This window comes from Hirundo rustica, chromosome 17 (assembly GCF_015227805.2).
Source record: "Hirundo rustica isolate bHirRus1 chromosome 17, bHirRus1.pri.v3, whole genome shotgun sequence".
NCBI classification, from domain to species: domain Eukaryota; kingdom Metazoa; phylum Chordata; class Aves; order Passeriformes; family Hirundinidae; genus Hirundo; species Hirundo rustica.
Window position 1 is genome coordinate 8456833 of NC_053466.1, and position 17688 is coordinate 8474520.

The 17688-nt window shown below is 42.1% G+C and overlaps 2 protein-coding genes across 3 annotated transcripts in view; one reads left to right on the forward strand and one right to left on the reverse strand.

The window, feature by feature from the left end:
• Positions 1–8841, reverse strand: part of PI4KA (phosphatidylinositol 4-kinase alpha) — a 52503-nt gene extending 43662 nt beyond the window's left edge. Inside the window, exons 1-8 of one of the 2 annotated variants that reach the window (XM_040081196.1) lie at positions 8620–8841; positions 6495–6611; positions 5279–5372; positions 4533–4621; positions 3983–4055; positions 3397–3656; positions 2675–2744; positions 578–726 (exon numbers count right to left, since the gene is read on the reverse strand). In XM_040081196.1, the coding sequence (XP_039937130.1) occupies positions 578–726; positions 2675–2744; positions 3397–3656; positions 3983–4055; positions 4533–4621; positions 5279–5372; positions 6495–6611; positions 8620–8841 (1074 nt within the window). The remainder of the gene's footprint in view (positions 1–577; positions 727–2674; positions 2745–3396; positions 3657–3982; positions 4056–4532; positions 4622–5278; positions 5373–6494; positions 6612–8619) is intronic. The other variant, XM_040081198.2, reaches the window with a different exon arrangement.
• A 304-nt stretch (positions 8842–9145) lies between these two features.
• SNAP29 (synaptosome associated protein 29) lies at positions 9146–17455 on the forward strand. The gene is made up of 5 exons (XM_040081095.2): positions 9146–9460; positions 10867–11063; positions 11254–11339; positions 12260–12364; positions 13352–17455. Exons 1-5 carry the CDS (start codon positions 9251–9253, stop codon positions 13507–13509), a joined length of 756 nt encoding a protein of 251 aa, XP_039937029.1. The 5' UTR covers positions 9146–9250; the 3' UTR covers positions 13510–17455.
• The last annotated feature ends 233 nt before the right edge of the window (positions 17456–17688 follow it).

Consider the following 17688-nt stretch of genomic DNA (forward strand, 5'->3'; position numbering starts at 1 on the left):
GGAGGAAAAAACCCAAAGTAAAACAGGATGTTTCCTGTTAGTGACTCTAGACAGGAGCAGAATATAATTTAATAAAATTTTGCTAATGCACAGAAACACAAATCACTTCACTAGAAAGCCTCAGATGAAATTGTGGCTGCAACATGAACATTTGAGCCTCTCTGCTGTTCCAGAATAGCTGATGCCAGAAGCAGACAGGGCCTGCAGCTTCTGTCACTTGTGTGAATTCCCAGCAGACAAACCCTTCAGGAAGTCTCACTCTCACAGCAAACCCCAATCTTCTATTTCAGCAATTAGCACTACACAGATTACACCAGAACAAATGGTCTGCAAGACTAAAGCAGAAAGCAGCCAATATAAACTTACTTAATTTTCCAAATTCTGCATGGTTTATATGAGAGCTTTTCAGGAACGCTATTGAAGCGTGACATTAAATGCCATAAAAATAAAGTTACACAAAGCTTGACAGACAAAGGCTGTCATTTTACTTGCAATTCTTAAACTTAAACTGCATCTATTTCTAGCAAATATCTAGAAGACAGTGTCACTGCAATCTTCATAAAGACCCATCACGTACCATGTTCAACAGCTGTCGGAGCATTTCCAGTGGGATGTTAAACTCTTTATTGTTAATACCATTGAAGAGAGGAGAAACTGAAAAGCTGGAGCTGATTGTGGAGAAGTAATAATCAGGATCCAGTGCACTTCCATCAGGAAGATATGAACCTGATCAGAAAAAAAATAATGGAAATCCAAGTTTGAGGAGAGAAAGGATATTAACTTTCTTTAATGGAAACATTTAGCCACTACAAAAGAGTTCTTTCTAACATAGTCTTTAACTCGCCAGAGGTACATTTCACCTCACCTACTGGTAAATTAAGGCAGAAAACTGATACAGCCGTCATTAGAAGTTTACTATCACAAGAGAGAATTCAGTACAATAATTTGGGTGCATGTCAGAGATACTTTTGACAAACCTTTCCACACTACTGATGTGCATCTATCTGAAAACATTTGTAAATGCCCTTTAGATCAGAAGCATAGAGATGCAAAGACAGGTTGAGTCAAAACTATCTTGCAAGGTTTTCCCCTGTATTAGATGAAACTAACACATGGCACAGTGTTCATCTTAGAATAGGCACCAATTCAACACAGCAATTAGAAAGCAAAGAGAATCAAATTATTTTACAGATTCAAGTACTCTATTAAGCAAACAACTTGCTCAGCAAACTGCTTTTGGCTCTGTTTCCTCTTGAGAAATTACATCTCATTCCTTTCTGAAGTGCTCAGCTGGCTGTGCTAGAGTAACATTCCCATGATTAACAGGCTTTCAAGCAAGACTATCTATTGACAACAACAACAAAAAACTGCTCAGTTCTTTTTTTTTTTTAAGCTGTTAACCTTGGCTAGAATAAAACCAAGGTCACTCATCTTCTTCAGAAGGCAAGACTATCACAAACTATATCAACAGCAGTAATACAAGGACTGACTGTAGCTGAAATATTTGGTAGAAGTTAGTACTGAAAATAAATACCTGACTGGAATAATCATAACTCTACCGGAGAGACAACTAAAACAATTCAAAAGCTTTTACAAAGTTGTCCACTATTCACCTACAGACTTAAGATTATTTCTGTTCTACTACAATAGTATCTCTCTAACCTGCAGCCTTCAGTTTTGTTTATTTTTTTAAATTCAAAGCATGAAGACCACAACATTGAAGAATACATTGGTTCAACACAATACACAGAAGATAAACAGGTCTGTTCCTACATGGCAATTTAAGAATTACCCTGCAATCCCATTATATGACTGAGGAGGAGATGCCTCTAGAAATAGCAATGTGAAGGAAAAAGAAAAGTAATGTGGAAAAAATTAATTTAAGCCAGGGCTTGAGAGAAGAGAATGGCCCAGACACAGAGGAAGCCCAAACTGTTAAAAACCTGAAAGGGCCAGACAAAACCAGAGACACCAAAACAGCTCAGATGCAGAGCTAGTCCTCCACATGATTCATGAAGGAGAGTTTATTTTTAAGCCCTGCTCTGACTTAGAACTCACAGATGGAGCTCTACCACAACTCAGTAGTTAAGAGTTTGCATGTTAATTCATGAAACGTTCTCAGGTTTTGGGCTTTTATGATAACAGTAACTAGTGCACATCAGTGAACACTCCAGCATCTCCTCTAATACTTCTTGCTTCAGCAAATTACTGGGTCTTCAATAATGACCCACATCACACTCAATCCAAATGGAGCAGTTGTTTTGGATTTATACAATGTGCCACAAGCCTCAAAATCCCAGACCCTAGATCAACAATGTAGTTGTCTACTGAAGCACAATATTAACTCTTGTTCCTCAAAGTTACTCAGCCTAATCTCCTGAAATCTTTTTGGCCTAGTTGAATTAAGCTTTTCAGTACTAGGCACTGCCTAGCAGGAAGGGAAGCAAGAGACAAATAAAAAATAACTGAGCCTGGAAATTACTGGTGTTAATAATTACTTCCCACTGTCTTAAAACCACAATTAAAAAAAAAATAAAAACTAGCCAGCATGTGCCATTGAATTAATGTAAGAATTCTAAAAAGCAGAGAAAGGGGTCAAAAGGTTTTCTGTTTTAAATTTTATATAAATAGCAACAAAACCTCAAATCACATACTGTTCCTCAAGGTAATCTACCTTCAAAGTAATGAACTGCAGCAGATCCTCCAGGAGAGCTGGGAGGGGGAACCCCACGTTCAGGACTAACCTGAAACATCGCACAAAAGCCTCATTTTAGAAAATATTTATAAAACTGGTCAGGACTAGATTGTACACTTTAAAATGAAATACAGCTTCAAGCCAAACTAACAGGAACTACATATTGCTGGGTCTAACAGCTCAACTCCAGCCAAAAATGAGAAGTTAAAAAATGCCAGTTCAGTGCTTTTGATTAAAAGGAATGATGACTTCTCTACTGCATGACACTATGCCAGTAACAATATGTAGTTTCAAACCACCATGTGAATCCAGTCTTCCCCCAAGGCAATGAACACCCACAGCTCCTAGTGAAACCAGGAAGAGCTCCTGTATCCTCCTGTGAAAACTTCAGCCATTAAATGCCAGCTTCCCGATTTTAGATATACATTACAATGCCTTTTAATGACAATAGCACAAGGAATGGGATTTGCCAAATGCTCCATGTAAAGACTTACTAGTACAGCTGCTACTTTAACTGTCACTGCTCCTTCTGTAATTCAGAAACTACAAAACTATTTTGAAACTCAGTCATGGAACCACAATAAAATATTTGTATTTGGTCAAATAAGAGACTCTCTGCATATCCAGGCTTAAGTCTTAACTCCACTGAGAGCAAGAAATCATCTCAGCACTGACTCCAACAAAGAGTAAGTCATACAAACCTGTGTGATGCTGGATACACTGCTAGTCTTTCTCTTCAGTGTTCCTTCCTGGCAAACAGTGAGCAGAGAACTGGGAAGAATTGACCTGAAATCATTAAAGGATCGACGGCGAATTCCTTCGAGCTCTTCTGGAACTCTCAGGGAATGTGGGGGAATTTTAGGAAAAAGCTTCGAAAGGAGAGCCTCCTCTGAATTGCTGTAGCGACCGAAGGCTCGAGAAATTCCTATCAGGCAGGGCACTGCATACTTGCATAAATATTCTGGAAAGCAAAAACACACATAACAGCACATTAACAGTAACTCAGAACTTCCTCTTCATTTTTGCTACCACTTCACTAAACTGTTTCAGCTTAAACTGCTTTATAAGAACTGATTTGTACAAGCAGAGGAAAAACCATGAAAGCATCGTGAATTTCTACAATTCTGCTTCCATGTTTTCCAGTCCGCAAGAAACAGAACAGAGAAGTACTAAGGGAAGCTGAAAGACAAAAGTCACTTTTCAGGATTGATCCTGATAATCAGCTAACAAACACAAGAGAAGTTCAGCGGAGACGAGTTACAAATACAGGAACAATTTTATCAGTACCTTTATCATGCATTTGCGGTGTCTGGCACATTCCCAACAGGAACTGCATTACTTGTAGGACTGCATCCAAAATCTAAAGTCATCAAGACAGACATATAAAAGTATGTTTTGGTAAAGAGATATCATTATCTTACACCAGACCATTGTAACAAATGAAACTTGTAAACATTAATGTAAGCACCTCTGTGAAGATTTCTTAATGCTGTGTGACTGAAAGATTACATTGCCCTCACTCAGGTTACAGAGCTTCTCTTGAAAAGTCTGCAGTGAGCTGCGAGTACTACACAATAAAACTGCAGCACTCCCAACCTCAGTATCAAAACTGGAATTCTAAAACTCTGGGCTCGGCAACTGACGCCCAAAAGAAACTGCAGACCTGCCAATATCCTCTAGGTACTTAACTATTAACACAAGCAATTAATGCATCAGTGCACACCCTAAAGCAATCAGCCCCTTGCTGACAGGGAGCAGCTGTGCTCTTCTGCAGACATTTGTCAGGATTGCAGCACTGGAGAACTGGGTAATACAACAGCACAAGATTAAACCCCACCTGCTCTCGGAGAGATGCATCCCTGTAAGCCACGTCAGATAACAACGTCACTAAGCAGAAGCTGAAGTTTTCTGCCACTGGAAGCAAACCTGCAAAGAAATGGAGAGAAACTCAGGCACTTAAACCTTGTTAGAGAGAGCCAACATAAAAAGAGCAAACTACAATAAAGCAAGAAGACACAAGTGACTCCCATATCGTAAAGTTCTGCGACAGACAGTAAAGAAAAATAGTATTACATACAAAATTTAGAAGCACTCTAGCCATCATAATTTCAGCATAAATGTTTAAATCAGAATTAAAAACCTTCCTAGGCTTTCAACTAATCTGAAATAAACTTTAATCACATAATACTGTACAAAAGTATTCTGACATTAAGGGAGCAAAAAAATGAAGTAGTTTAAACAGCAACTAAGCACCAAAGCTAAAAGTAGAGCATACAAATCTCATGTTCCACTCTCCTACTTTAGCTACTTCACAATCTTTTCCAGTTTAGTAACAAAATATATTGAACACAGACCTATTTGTAAAGTGCAATTCATCAAAAAGCACCCAAGCAGGAAAACAGGGATCTATTCAACTTCCTTTGGCTTCTAAAGAAAATCAATATTAAAGGCTGTCAAGCCAGGAGCTAAGTAGGAACCTAGCAGGATTTCATCCCTCTCCTTGAACCATGTCCTGAACAACCTTTGCTATTTCTATTTCCTGGCTGGCATTCCATGACAAAGATGAACAAATCCAACCATCACCTCTGCCTTTCCGTCCATTGCTTTCTTCAATCCACTGGACTTTGGGAAGGCCCTTCAGGAGCCGCAGAAGGTAAGGAACCACATTATCCTTGTGCTAAAGAAGAAAATAGAATATTTAAAATGGAGAAGAAAACCGTGTCATCCAAGACATTTTAGAGAGATGGTAAAATTACACTAGCACACACAGAACACGCTTCTAATGATTACTCCACAGGCTTCTTGACTATTGCAAAACTGATTTCAAAACAAGCAAATGAAAGTAACCCAATTCGGTGCCTTAAATCCAAGCCTTTCACTCCAGGCAGGAGTTCATTCTCTGTAAAAGCTGGACAAGAGAGTTCCAAAATAGCACCTAACCCTAAACATTTTATTAATTGACAACAAGCTCCCAAAATAATTTTAAGACAGCTACGAATTCAGAGTGCCAGTGCCAATTCAGTACAAGTGATGCATCCCATGGCCTTACACAAGTCACTTAACACATCTATATAACACTTCAGCTCCCTCACCTGCAAATCAAAGCACAGCACAGCTGCCTTATTAAAAAACCCCTCAAATAAACACAAAAAGAAAAAAGAAAAAAATCAATAATATCCACGCAAGCTGTACCATAGCACATGGTTACTAAACAAGAGGCAATTCAGGCCTGATGCAAACCTTAGCAAGGTGAAAGGATTTAAAGTGATTGCACCTGGGACTCTGTCCACGCTTCCTTTCCTCTACACAGAACAATACCAGGCCCAGCAGTCAAAGGGAAGAGAACCAGCTTGTGCTGGCCCTGCTGGCAGACACAGAAGGGATGCTTGTGTACAATGCAGCCTGTGTGCTCTGTCTGTTTATCCTGATGAAAAGGCCTATTGCAAACCTGGCCTTCAGGAATGCACTGGAGCACCCCTGTCACGCAGGAGCATGTGGGAAAGAACATGCAGTGACACATCTGGTGTGAGTGAATCCTCCTGAATACTCTTTCCTTTCCCTGCTTAAGCCATGGTGACCAGAAAACACGGCAGCAGTTTGGCTGTGGCAGAGCCATGGCTACTGCCTATCACACTTACCACCATTTCCTTGCTCTCCTGACTGCATCCATCCCTTACCTCTGATCTTTTTAATCTACTTTTATGAAGAGCAAATACCAACTTTACGTTCGTTGAACAACTAAACTAGAATTAATCCAAGATCTTTGAAGGTAAACAGGTAGCCTAAGTGAGAAAAATACCTGAAGGTCAGATTCAATTAGGAAGATTCCTAAAGCAATAACAGCATCCCTACGACGTTCATCCAACTGGAAAATCCCGTGGAAATCCACTGGACACATACAGAGCAGCTTTTGTACCTGAAAAACAGCAGAGGAACGAGACTGAAAAACAAACAGAAGATTGTTTGAAATGCACAGATTCTCCATCTCCTGGAATAGATTTGGCCACGTTACCCTCCTTCAGTCATCAGTCTCAGTGAGAACATCCAAGGGCGAGGAAAGAGTGATGAATGACAGAAACCAGGAAAAGACAGAAAAATGTCAAGTAGATATCAAACATTATTTTCTACAACATGGGCCAATTTAAAGATTTTCTTCAACACTTACCAAAGTGCTGAAGTATGATAAAGCCTTTACTGCACTGTCACTTTTAGATGTGCAGGAAATGTGCAGCAGGCACTTTTACTATATTTACTCAGTTCCTGTAAACAAAAAATAGGTGGATGCAGCTTCAGTTACAGCTGCACCAATGCCTTCTACATATACAGCACTGAACAATTAACTGTTGCTAACCTGTGCACAAATCCTGCACAAATCCTTTCAACATAACAGATTAAGTTGTCAGAACTATTACTTTCTCACTACTTACCTATTACTTCTCTCCATACTCCATAAACACACATTCAAAGAATACATCAAACCTCCCAAATACTTTGTTTTTCTATGGAATTGTTTAAAAATGGGAAAATGCAGGTTGTCTTTTTATAAATTTTCTTGATGTTAATAAATACTGTCTAAGAATAGCCTTCATAATAAATGACACTTTGACTTACTAATGTTTGAATGTCAAGTCACTTCCTATTTTAATAACTCTCCGAACATCCCACCTTAAAAAATTCTAAAGCAAGGAACAACCTCCCAAGAGGATTAGAAGAATTTACTGGATGTTCAATGGAATTCGAGATTTTGGTCCTCCAAATGCCAGACCTCCTTCTTACAAGCCCTGTAGTACAACTCGGATAATCCTCTTGCTCAACATAAAATACAGCAGAGGAAATATGAACTTTGGAAAATGACTGCTGATATGTGTGTTCCACGTCAGGTGAAATTTGCAATAACAGTAACATGAGTGAGCAATGCCAGCTAGATATGAACTGTTACTATCATTGAACTGCTGTATTCTGTCAAACTGGGGAAAAAAAAAAAATAATACCTGGATGTCTGTGAAGCAACAGCAGGGCACAGAAAAATTATTCACCGTTGGCTGTCACACTAATAGTACATTTCCAGAAGAAGAAATAAGAAAAGAAGGCTGCAACAGCTGGCTGAGAACAAGCACTATAGTTTTCATCAGCACATAGCGGTGCATTTTTCAGCTGTTTAGTCACGCTTATTGCCTGCTGCAGTTCGGACATGCTGTCACGCCAGGCTGTCCCTCCCTGCCGCGGGCAGCAGCACCAACACCTGCCCCGGGAGCGGGGCCGCCCCTCGGGGGCACTGCCCGGCCACGGAGCCCGGGCTCTCCCTTCAGCAGCTTCGGCTCACCCACATTTTACCCGGCCCTGATTGCGACGTCTGGATTTAACCAGATACGCGGAGGAAAGCAACCGGCCCTAATTAGGTTGAGGCTAATTCCTCCCACAAGACCATATTCTACAGACTTGGGGGACACGCAGCAAGATCCAGTTCCTTGCGCCGAGGGTGCGCTGCTGACCCGAGTTTTTGGGTTAAGCGGGCCCACACGAGCATCCCTGAGGCCCAGCTGCCCCGAACGCAGGGGCGGCCGAAGCTGTGGTGACAGAAGCCCCTCAGAGCCCACAGACAGCCCCGTGCCGGCAGAGCCGCGTCCCCCGGGGCATCTCCCGGCCCGCAGGCACGCTAGCTGCCCCTAACCCGCTTCCCACGCGTGACAGTGCTGGGGCTCGGCCGGACACCCCACACACGGCACAAACAGCGCCCAGAAGGGGCCACGACCGGCGCCGATCGGGCTGCGGGCGAGTCCCGTGCACACAGGGGCCACCCCTGCCGCGGCACGGCCCCCCCGCCCCGCGCGGCTTCCACGCGTGACAACCCCGCAGCCTGCGCACACGCAGCGCCCCACACGCAGCCCCCACGCGTGGCGGCCGCTGCCCACAAACCCTCTCACCTTCTCCAGCGGCGCCGGGTTCTGCACCGCCAGCGACCGCGCCAGCGACAGCACCGTGTTGAAGTAGAAGCCGCGCGCGGTGGCCGCGCTGCTCCCCCGCCCCGCAGAGCCCGCGGAGGGAGCCGCGGCGGTCCCGGCCGTGGCGGCCGCCGTCCCGGCCGCCGCCGCCGTGGCCGCTGTAGCCGCGGCCGCCGCTGCCGCCGCCACCGCCGCGGCCGCCATGTTACGGGGGGAACGGCGCCGGCCAGCCCGCCTCGGCCCCGCCCGCGAGATCTGCACCGCCCGCGGGAGCACGGCGCACCAATCACGCCACAAAGATGGCAGCGCCCGGAGCGGCTTCACTTCCGCCCGGTGCTCCGCCCTCCCTGCCGGCGCCCGTCTCTCTGCATACTTCTCTTCCCCCCCCCCGTCGCAGTGGTCCCGCCCAGTAGCCGCCTGTCCGCCAGCGGCGCTGCGGCGCGCTCACCCCGCCCCGCGGGGGGGAGGCGTTCGGTGGATGCGCCCGGCGCTTCCGCCCGGCCCTCGATGCCGTGGGCGGAAGCAGCGGAGCGGCCGCGGCCCGAGACAGGGGCTTGGGGGCTTCTGTGAGGGGTGAGGGCTCCCCGCCGACGTTCTCGCGGTCGGCGGTGCCATGTCGGCGCCCCCGAGGAGCTACAACCCGTTCGCGGAGGACGAGGAGGAGGATGTGGCGCCGGCGGGTCCCGGCGGGGCGGGCGGCTCGGACCGGCAGCGGTACCTGCAGCAGGAGGTGCTGCGCCGCTCCGCCGCCACCGCCGACAGCACCACCCGCTCGCTGTCGCTTCTCTACGAGTCCGAGCGCATCGGCGTGGCCGCCTCCGAGGTGGGTCGGGGCCGGGAGCGGAGCGGCCGCAGGGCCTGAGCGCTCCCCCTTCGCTCACACCTCCGGGAGGGGAGTCTTGTTCTCCCTATCACCCCGACAGTCTCCTGAAAAGTCCCTCTTTACTCGGTGTTTTCCAGCCAGCCTGTCTCTCTGTGTTTTCTGGTTGATGGCGTTTACGTTTTGATGGAAAAATCCCGCTTACAGCCTCTGTGTCTGAATAGTACTGAGGCTGGCACTCGGCCGCGCTTTCAGCTGCTTTCAACATTCTTACTGATTTTTAGCTGACTAAAAAGTTTTTAGCAGTCCCCTTGCTTAGATGAAGGGCCTTCCCTGTGAGTTGTTTGTGATGTGCTTCGGTTCCCCCTGATTAATCATTTCCTTCATTCCTCAGGCTCTGTTTCAGCACTTTGTGCTCGGGCTCGTAAAGGTCTTGTCCATTGTGTCACCTGCTGTAATGGGATGTTCCTTGGGTGATGTGGTTGCCTAAATTAACCCCAGAGCATGCCCAAGCTGCAGCCAGTCCTTATGTTCACATGGTTCTTGGTGGTATATCTTTGAATTTTCAGACTCGTGATTTGTTTGTTAAGGAAATCACAAGTGAGGAATCAAGAGTTCAGGCTTGACATAGGGCCTGTGGTAAAACTTGAAGTCTGAGTGTTTGTGCCTTATTGAGAGGAGGAGAAAAGAATATTCAACTAAAATTTCCCAGAGTTTAGCAAGAATATGAACACAAGTCCTTTGTTTTGCACTGGTGGTAGCTGCAGGCAACTTTCCTGCCAGCATTAATCTTTGGATTACCGTGGAATAGTGCTTCTGCTGCTGAATTAGAAAATAATATACTTCTACATATAAAATTTCCTAAATTGCACTGTTAAAATTAACTAAAATATTCCTGAAGTTTGAAGAAATTCTGTTTGTGTTTATTTCCTTTGGTTGTTCTATTTCTCAATTATCAGAAGCATCCCAGTAAGGCGAAAGTAGAATCCCTTCCCAATGAAGGTGCCATTCATAATTAGAAATTGTCCTGCTTGCTCATTCCCCTGCCATAAACCTGTGCATTTCCATCACATCACCCATCTGGTGGTCAGCCACGGATGCAAATATTAGCTTGACAAAAGGCTGGTACAGAAAACTCCTGGATGTTGTTTGTGGTAGGTGCCAGGAGCCTGACACGTCACAGGGATGAGGATTTTACAGCTGGGTAATGCAGAGGCTGACAAGCAACTGTTGATTGAAATGCCCTGGAGGAGCGGGAGTGAGGGGAAAGCTGTTTGCCCTCAGAAATAATCTGCACAGATGAAGGAGCACTGTTATTTTTCTTTGGAGTGTCACCTTTAGAGTGAATTGTTTGAGGTCTCAGTTTATCTTGGCTTTATAGTCTGCTTTTTTCTGTCAATGCCCATTAGGAGCTCGTCCGTCAGGGAGAGGCTCTGAAGCGCACGGAGCAGATGGTGGATAAAATGGATCAGGACTTGAAAACGAGTCAAAGGCACATAAACAGCATCAAGAGTGTTTGGGGGGGCTTGGTAAACTACTTCAAAGCCAAACCTCCAGAGAGCAAGCCAGAGCAGAATGGAGCCCCTGATTATTACGCTAACAGCAGGTAAGTAACATAAACTTTTTATTTGGGACTTGTCTCCCACAGCATCTCTGAAATGTCACAAGAAAATGAGAAAGTAAACATCTATTGGCTTTTTCAAACTCCTGTAAACTCCTGAGATGGTCTAGCTACCTTTTTTCTTTAATGCTGAGGTCAATAGCAACGCTTTATTTTTATTTATTTCTTTTACTAGGTTAAAAGAAGCAATGATGTCTAGTAAAGAACAAGAGTCAAAATACCAGGAAAGCCATCCAAATTTAAGGAAGCTAGATAATTCAGGTTTGTTAACTTTATTTTACACTGAATGCTTGTCATCCACATGGGGCAAACTTGCAGAGTGATGCAGGCAGAGACCCTTCAGCATGCCCAGCTGCTGACTTACCTTGCTGCCTAACATCTGGAGATTTGTATCCCAGCCCTCGTGCTCTGAAATCTAGGGAATTGTTTCCATTAAACTCTTTATATCCATAGTGAAGCTGTTATACCCCCTAAAGACTGAAAGCACCCAGTGCTTATATTTGCGTAGACAATGCACACAGTGTGCAGACAGAGTTTCCCCAAATTTGCCAAAATGTTACACATTCAGAAGTTCTCCTTTTAACCGTTGTTTGTTATAGTTTTCAGACACGTTGTCCGTGTTATTTCAAACATGGATTCTAACCCTTCATACTGAAGTAATTTCTTGATTCTCAGAAGGTGGCGCGTGGAGTTTGGCCTCGTTCCTCCTTCTCTCAATCTGTTAACTTCAATAACTGTTTCTTTATCAAGTGAGCCTCGGTTATTTAGCACGGTGCGAAAGCAGCAGGATACGGATGATGATGATGATGTGTGAGTAAGGAAATGAAGGCTTTTGGGGACTGCGATTCCATCCCAGCCCGCCGCGTGCCCAGCAGAGGGCAGAGCGGCCCCGGCGGGTCCCGGGACACATCCCCGCTCCTGGATGGGCGCTGGGGGCTCGCGTTTGCTTTTCTCTCCACACTCCCTACTAGAAGTACAAGTGGCAGCCCTAAAGAGAATAATTGTAGCTGAAGTGTTCATCTTGAGAGCTGGCCTATAGACAATGGGCTCGGACTACTCCTGCTGCTCTGGTTATGCGATTACCTGGCAGCTGTGTTTAAGCTAATTTTAACAGCCTTGCTAAAATTTCAAAACCTCTTCTCACGTGCTTTTTCGTTTGTGATGTTCTGTACTCTTAACAGACAGTGATTTCAACAAAGCAGATTTAGTTTCTTCAGTGCAAAGGGATGCCTACCCAAAGAACCAACAACTGCGAGCTTACCACCAGAAAATTGATACCAACTTAGGTGAGTGAGGAAACTGAAGCTGTTTGATGTACAGTTGTGAATTTTTGATTCTTGAACCAGATAAAATTATTAAGTGATATATTGCCAACGCTTTTTTTTAATTAACGTGCGAAATTTGATGATAATTTTAGAAAATCATTTGCTTGTATTTGCATTTCAAAAGTATCTACATGGTGCATCACTTTAGACCCAAATAATGTGAAGCAATGCACAGCATTTAAAATACATGTTTTGCTAAAAATTGCTAAGAATTGAAAGGCACTAAATGTTTAATTTGTGGATTTGCTGCAATTCTTTTATTACTTCTCAAAACCGTGCAGCTGAGTTTGCCTTCCCTTGTTCTGTAGCATATAGACAAAGCGCCTGTTTGTGTTACTGTGTAGCTGACCTAGAAAGAAGAGATTGGAAAAAAAATCAGAAAGGAATAAATCAAAGAGAAATGGTCAATCACAAGACCTAGTGCCCATTTGTTCTGTTCCCAAGCTGTGGAAAACTCACCTCAAGAAGCATTTATACCAATCAATCATGCAATGAAATTGTCACGTTTTGGTCAATTACGAAATCTAGAAATTGGAGTTTTTAATCAGTGTATTGGTATCCTCTCTGCATGAAGTTTAAAGAAAAGCAATTGAGCTAGTGAGCACACTGCGTATGCTGAGCAGAGAAAATATGTACCAAATGTTCTATGGGATACGTTTTTTAAAAAAGGTAAAAACTACATTACAGGGTATGTTATTTGATAAAGATCCAATTTGGTGTTAAGCATTTACTTAACACCAAATGTAAAAAAAGAGGAAGTGACCATTTCTGGTAGGAAAATACAGCTATGAACATACCAGTGCTTCCTCTGTTTCAGAGGAACACTCCAACTTGAGGAATTGTATCTAGCATTTTCTAAGCCAGGGTTTTGGAGAAGGATCCTGATAGTGTCCATTTAGATAATATGTGTTCTAGCACTGATTCCTTCTGGTCCCTCTACCCTGACAGATGAGATGTCTTCTGGGCTGAGTCGCCTGAAAAGCCTTGCTCTTGGCCTGCAGACTGAAATAGAAGAGCAGGATGATATGTTGGATCGGCTCACAAAGAAAGTAGAGACACTGGATGTCAACATTAAAAACACTGATAGGAAAGTCCGACAACTTTAAAGGATTTTTAGAATTTCTTTTGTTCAGTGTCAGTTCATCCTGAATGCCTCATCTCAACCAATCCCTTAAAGAAAATCTTGGGCGGTATCTGTTTCTTTTTTTTTTTTTTCTTCTATGTTACTGATTTTGTTGTCATTAAAATTATGTGGTCTTAAGTCAGCACAATACTTTACATTTCCTCTTAGTCTACACAGGAAAAGTGCATGTGGAGTAAAATCTCTCAGCATTGGGTCAGGATGCCCTGCTCAGTTGTGTCATGTGCGTGGAGGAATTTGCGCTCCACAAAGCTGCAGTGTCCTTGGCCTGTGATGAGAAAAGGAACTGCATTTTTGCCTCTGTTTTGGGGAGGGGGTAGGGGGAACAGAATGTGCTGCTTTGTTCAGAACAAATGTTGCTAATTCTGTTTACCTACAGATATGTTAGATTCAGGAAAAAATGCTGATTTCCAGCTGTAAAAATATTAAGTGACTGTTCTGTGGCATTTCTGGGGTTTAAGGAATGAACAGTTCTGTGGAAGTTGTAAAATATCAGGGGTGTCATGCAGTAATGGTAATATCCTGTGTATGTTCCCTTTCATAAAATGAATTTGCCCAAATGGTGCATCCACAAATTGTGGTTTTTATGTTTGGGTAACTAAATACTCTTGCCTTTATACTCTTGTCAGTTAAGATCTCTAAGGGTATCTTATGGTCTGCAAGAAATGTTCATTGACAGTGACCCAAAAAGTTTGGGTAACAAAATCAGAACTTAAATGTATGTGCTCTTAAAGATTCTTTTGCAGGAATGGTCACCATCTGTTTTTAATTTTCTGCTCTTTCTCAGCTTATTCATTTAGGTGGTTATTTGAAAAAACAGCTTCCATTTTAGAAATGGAGAGTTGCTCTGATAGTGCACAGATTGTAGAAGATTGTTCTTTAGCATTAATTACAGATGGAGCAAATGCTGTGCTTTGCTAAGTAATGTGACTGTTAAGAAACTCCACTATGGTTCACATGCATCTGCATTGGCTTAGCAGGTATGAATAGTTCCTGCAAATGAAGAAAAGCCAAAAACCATTTTTGAGTCTTCCAGGTAGAACTTGGGCCTTTCACTATGTTTTGTTCTTTTGTAAGGGTCACTGTAGAACAAAATAATCACAATTCTGCTCCAGCCTGAGGACATGACAGCGAGAACTTGCTGTCTGTCTTGAAAACAAGCAAGGGACTCCTGCTTGGAGAGGCCAAGGGACCTGTGTCAGTGTTAGAACATCACAAGTGACAGTGTATGGCTAGGAAGAGATTGTTACTTTTTTGAACTAATGCCACATTGCCTTATGAATTAAAGAAAGACTTTGGTGTTCTGGGCTATCAAGCTTGTCCCCTTCACCACTGTCACATTCACACCTCCCTCGTTCCTTTTCCAAGGGATTTGTTACCTTGAGCTCACTTGCCACAAGGTGCATCCAGTTGTTAAGGAGATAAGAGAAACTGAGCCTTTCTTATTTTACCGTGTCTCCGGAAAGTTTGCTTGTAGAAAAAGAAATCACTAAAAAAGTTACACTTACTGGACATAGTGTTATGAAAAACCTACTATTTCTGGCATACTGGCAGGGTTGAGTTGTGAATTAGATTTAAGGTGAGCCTCCGTTTCCTTTGTTACTGATTGCATTGATTTCAGTCCCCCTCAAAAAAAATCTCCTTTGGAGGGACATAAAACTTCAAGAGCAATTGAGCAACCTTTAATTGCTTTTTAATTTCTCAGTTTGTATCATTTATGCACATTAAGAATTATAAATAGCCTATTAATATTAATATATTATTTTACTATTTGTGTTTATACCATGATTAATTATCTTACTCTGTTAGAATATTTATTAATTCTATGATTTGATGTCTCAAGGAAGTTGATACATTTATTTAGTAAATTATACAGTTGTTAGTATTGATTCGTTAAATACCTCAGGGAAGGAAGATGACAATTTTGATTATACCTGGTTTCGTTTCTGTTTGGTTTAATAACACTGCTTTTAGTGTGAAATCTGCCTTCACCTGTCAGCAACTGTGTCACAACTCAGTGTTTGCTAAAGTAAGACTGATAACAAGGATGGATACTGAGACTTTCTTGACTAAGTTATGGCACATGGAGGAAAAATGTCACTGGAGGATCTGGTTATATTAGGTGTAGTAAGAATTCTGGAGCTTGAATCCAAGCAGCAAAAAATTTTGATTTTAGGGTGAAGTGTGCTGCCTTTCTGATGTAAGCTATTCCATTTTTAGTCTAAATTATTTCACAAAATTAACTCAAGCTTTTGAGCAAACATTTAGTTGTATTGGCCTTATGAAATATTCCATGCATCCTGGATATTTTTGATGCCTTTAAAAACACAGGCAGAGAAGGGGAATAAAAAATAAATCCCTATTTCTGCTTTGGGAATAAAAAACAAATCCCTATTTTTGGTTTGAGAACGCCCTGATCCAAGCAGAGTAGGAACCCAGGATCTCAGCCATGTGGAATCTTAGATATGTCTCACTCCTCGTGGCTTCTACAATCCCATTCACTGCCTCAGTAATGTCTACCTGCCTTTGCTTAGGTTTGCTTGCTTTATTTGTTATTTTTGTTTGGTTTTAATGGCCTTGTTTTAAAGGATCATTTCCCACACTGGGTTTCTTTTGCAGGGGGAAAAAGATGGTGCCTGGATGTAAAAGAATTTCTGCACCAAACTGAATTGCTTGTCTCTGCTTTCATATTGATTTTTGCTGATAACAAACTTAAGTCTAACTGACATGAGGAGACACCACTATTTTATAATAGTGATGATGTTCTTTATCTCCTGGAATAACTTTCCGTCCTACAGGAAAAGGAAGTTTAAAGAAAAAAAAAAAAACACACATGATTTTTGCTTTTCCAGGAAATGCTATTTTGCATGTATAATGAAGGATTTACTTCAGTTGGTTTTCTTACTGTTTCCTGAGATGGAGTTTTATTTCTTCTCGAATACTGTTGAAAATTTTTAATTGTGTAGAGTCCAGGACTTTCAGAAGAAGTTTAATTTGCACTCACGTGCTAATTTTTTATAAAATAAATTGTTTTGCCTGCATATTTGTGTTGGCATATAAGCTGGTGTTCTTGCAGCAAAACAGCTCTGGTTAATTTTATTTCCTTGGGTAGAAGTTTAATAAGGTCAGAAGAAGATGGCAAAAACAACATTTTAAGTATTCTTTATAAAAGGCAATTTGCCAGTTTCTCAAAAAGTTTGCTAATCATTTTTGAAGAGATCTTAAACGCTGGGAAGTAGCACATACCCTTCATAACACAGACATAAAATTCTAAAAGCAGCAAGGAAAAAGAGTGAGAATAACCAGTATCTGATGACTAGACTCCTAAGGTGTATTTGATTTTTAAATTTCCTGAGCATTGAATTAAATCTTGTAACAAATGATATGTAGCTGAATTTTAGCCTGTACTACACAGATTTTTTTTTTTTTTTTTTTAATGCTGTGCTGAGCTGTAGTGGCCCTGCTGAAATCGTTGGGACACTGTGGTGTCAGGGGTTCTTTTAATGTGTGAAATTCACCTGAAATATTTTGCTGCCTAGTAGTTTTGTGAAGTGATGTCATTTGCTAAATGGTGAAATAGAAAATACTTTCCAACCAGTCTGCCTTCTGAACAAACATTTTTGTAGGCATTTTTACAAGCATAACATCATATGGAGGATATGTGTCAATTTTTACTTTGACATACATAGGACTTAATTTTCAAACCACAGCTAGTGATTATTTGTGTCGATGGCTTTTTAAAATAGAACTTTAATTCTGTGCCACGCAGGTATAACACTTTTTGTACAAGTCAAATTGCATTATCTTTTATTTAAATGCTAAACTGGACTGTAGCTCAGCAGTTTAAGAGATTGAATGGAATGAGTGTTGAATAGTAAGACAGTCAATAAAAGGTGCTTATTATTAATGAAGAGTTGTTGCATTTATTTCCCTTTTATTTTTTGTTTGTTTGTTTTGTTTTGTTTTTTTAATTACAACTTCATTGATACTCTTCCCCCATTATACCTGTTAAAACACAGGATCTACTCTATTAAGTTTGTACCAGCATGGACATAAGTTTGCAGCTGGTGGGTTTTGTTTTCTGAGAATAAAAGAGGGTATGACATTTCTGTGTTATTCTTGAGTAGGTTCTCTTAGATCCTGA

Bases quoted from the DNA above. Each gene is read 5' to 3' on its own strand.
- SNAP29 (XM_040081095.2), top strand. From the start codon at position 9,251: ATGTCGGCGCCCCCGAGGAGCTACAACCCGTTCGCGGAGGACGAGGAG. The intron at 9,461-10,866 runs GTGGGTCGGGGC...AATGCCCATTAG, and splicing joins TCGGCGTGGCCGCCTCCGAG to GAGCTCGTCCGTCAGGGAGA. The intron at 11,064-11,253 runs GTAAGTAACATA...TTCTTTTACTAG, and splicing joins GATTATTACGCTAACAGCAG to GTTAAAAGAAGCAATGATGT.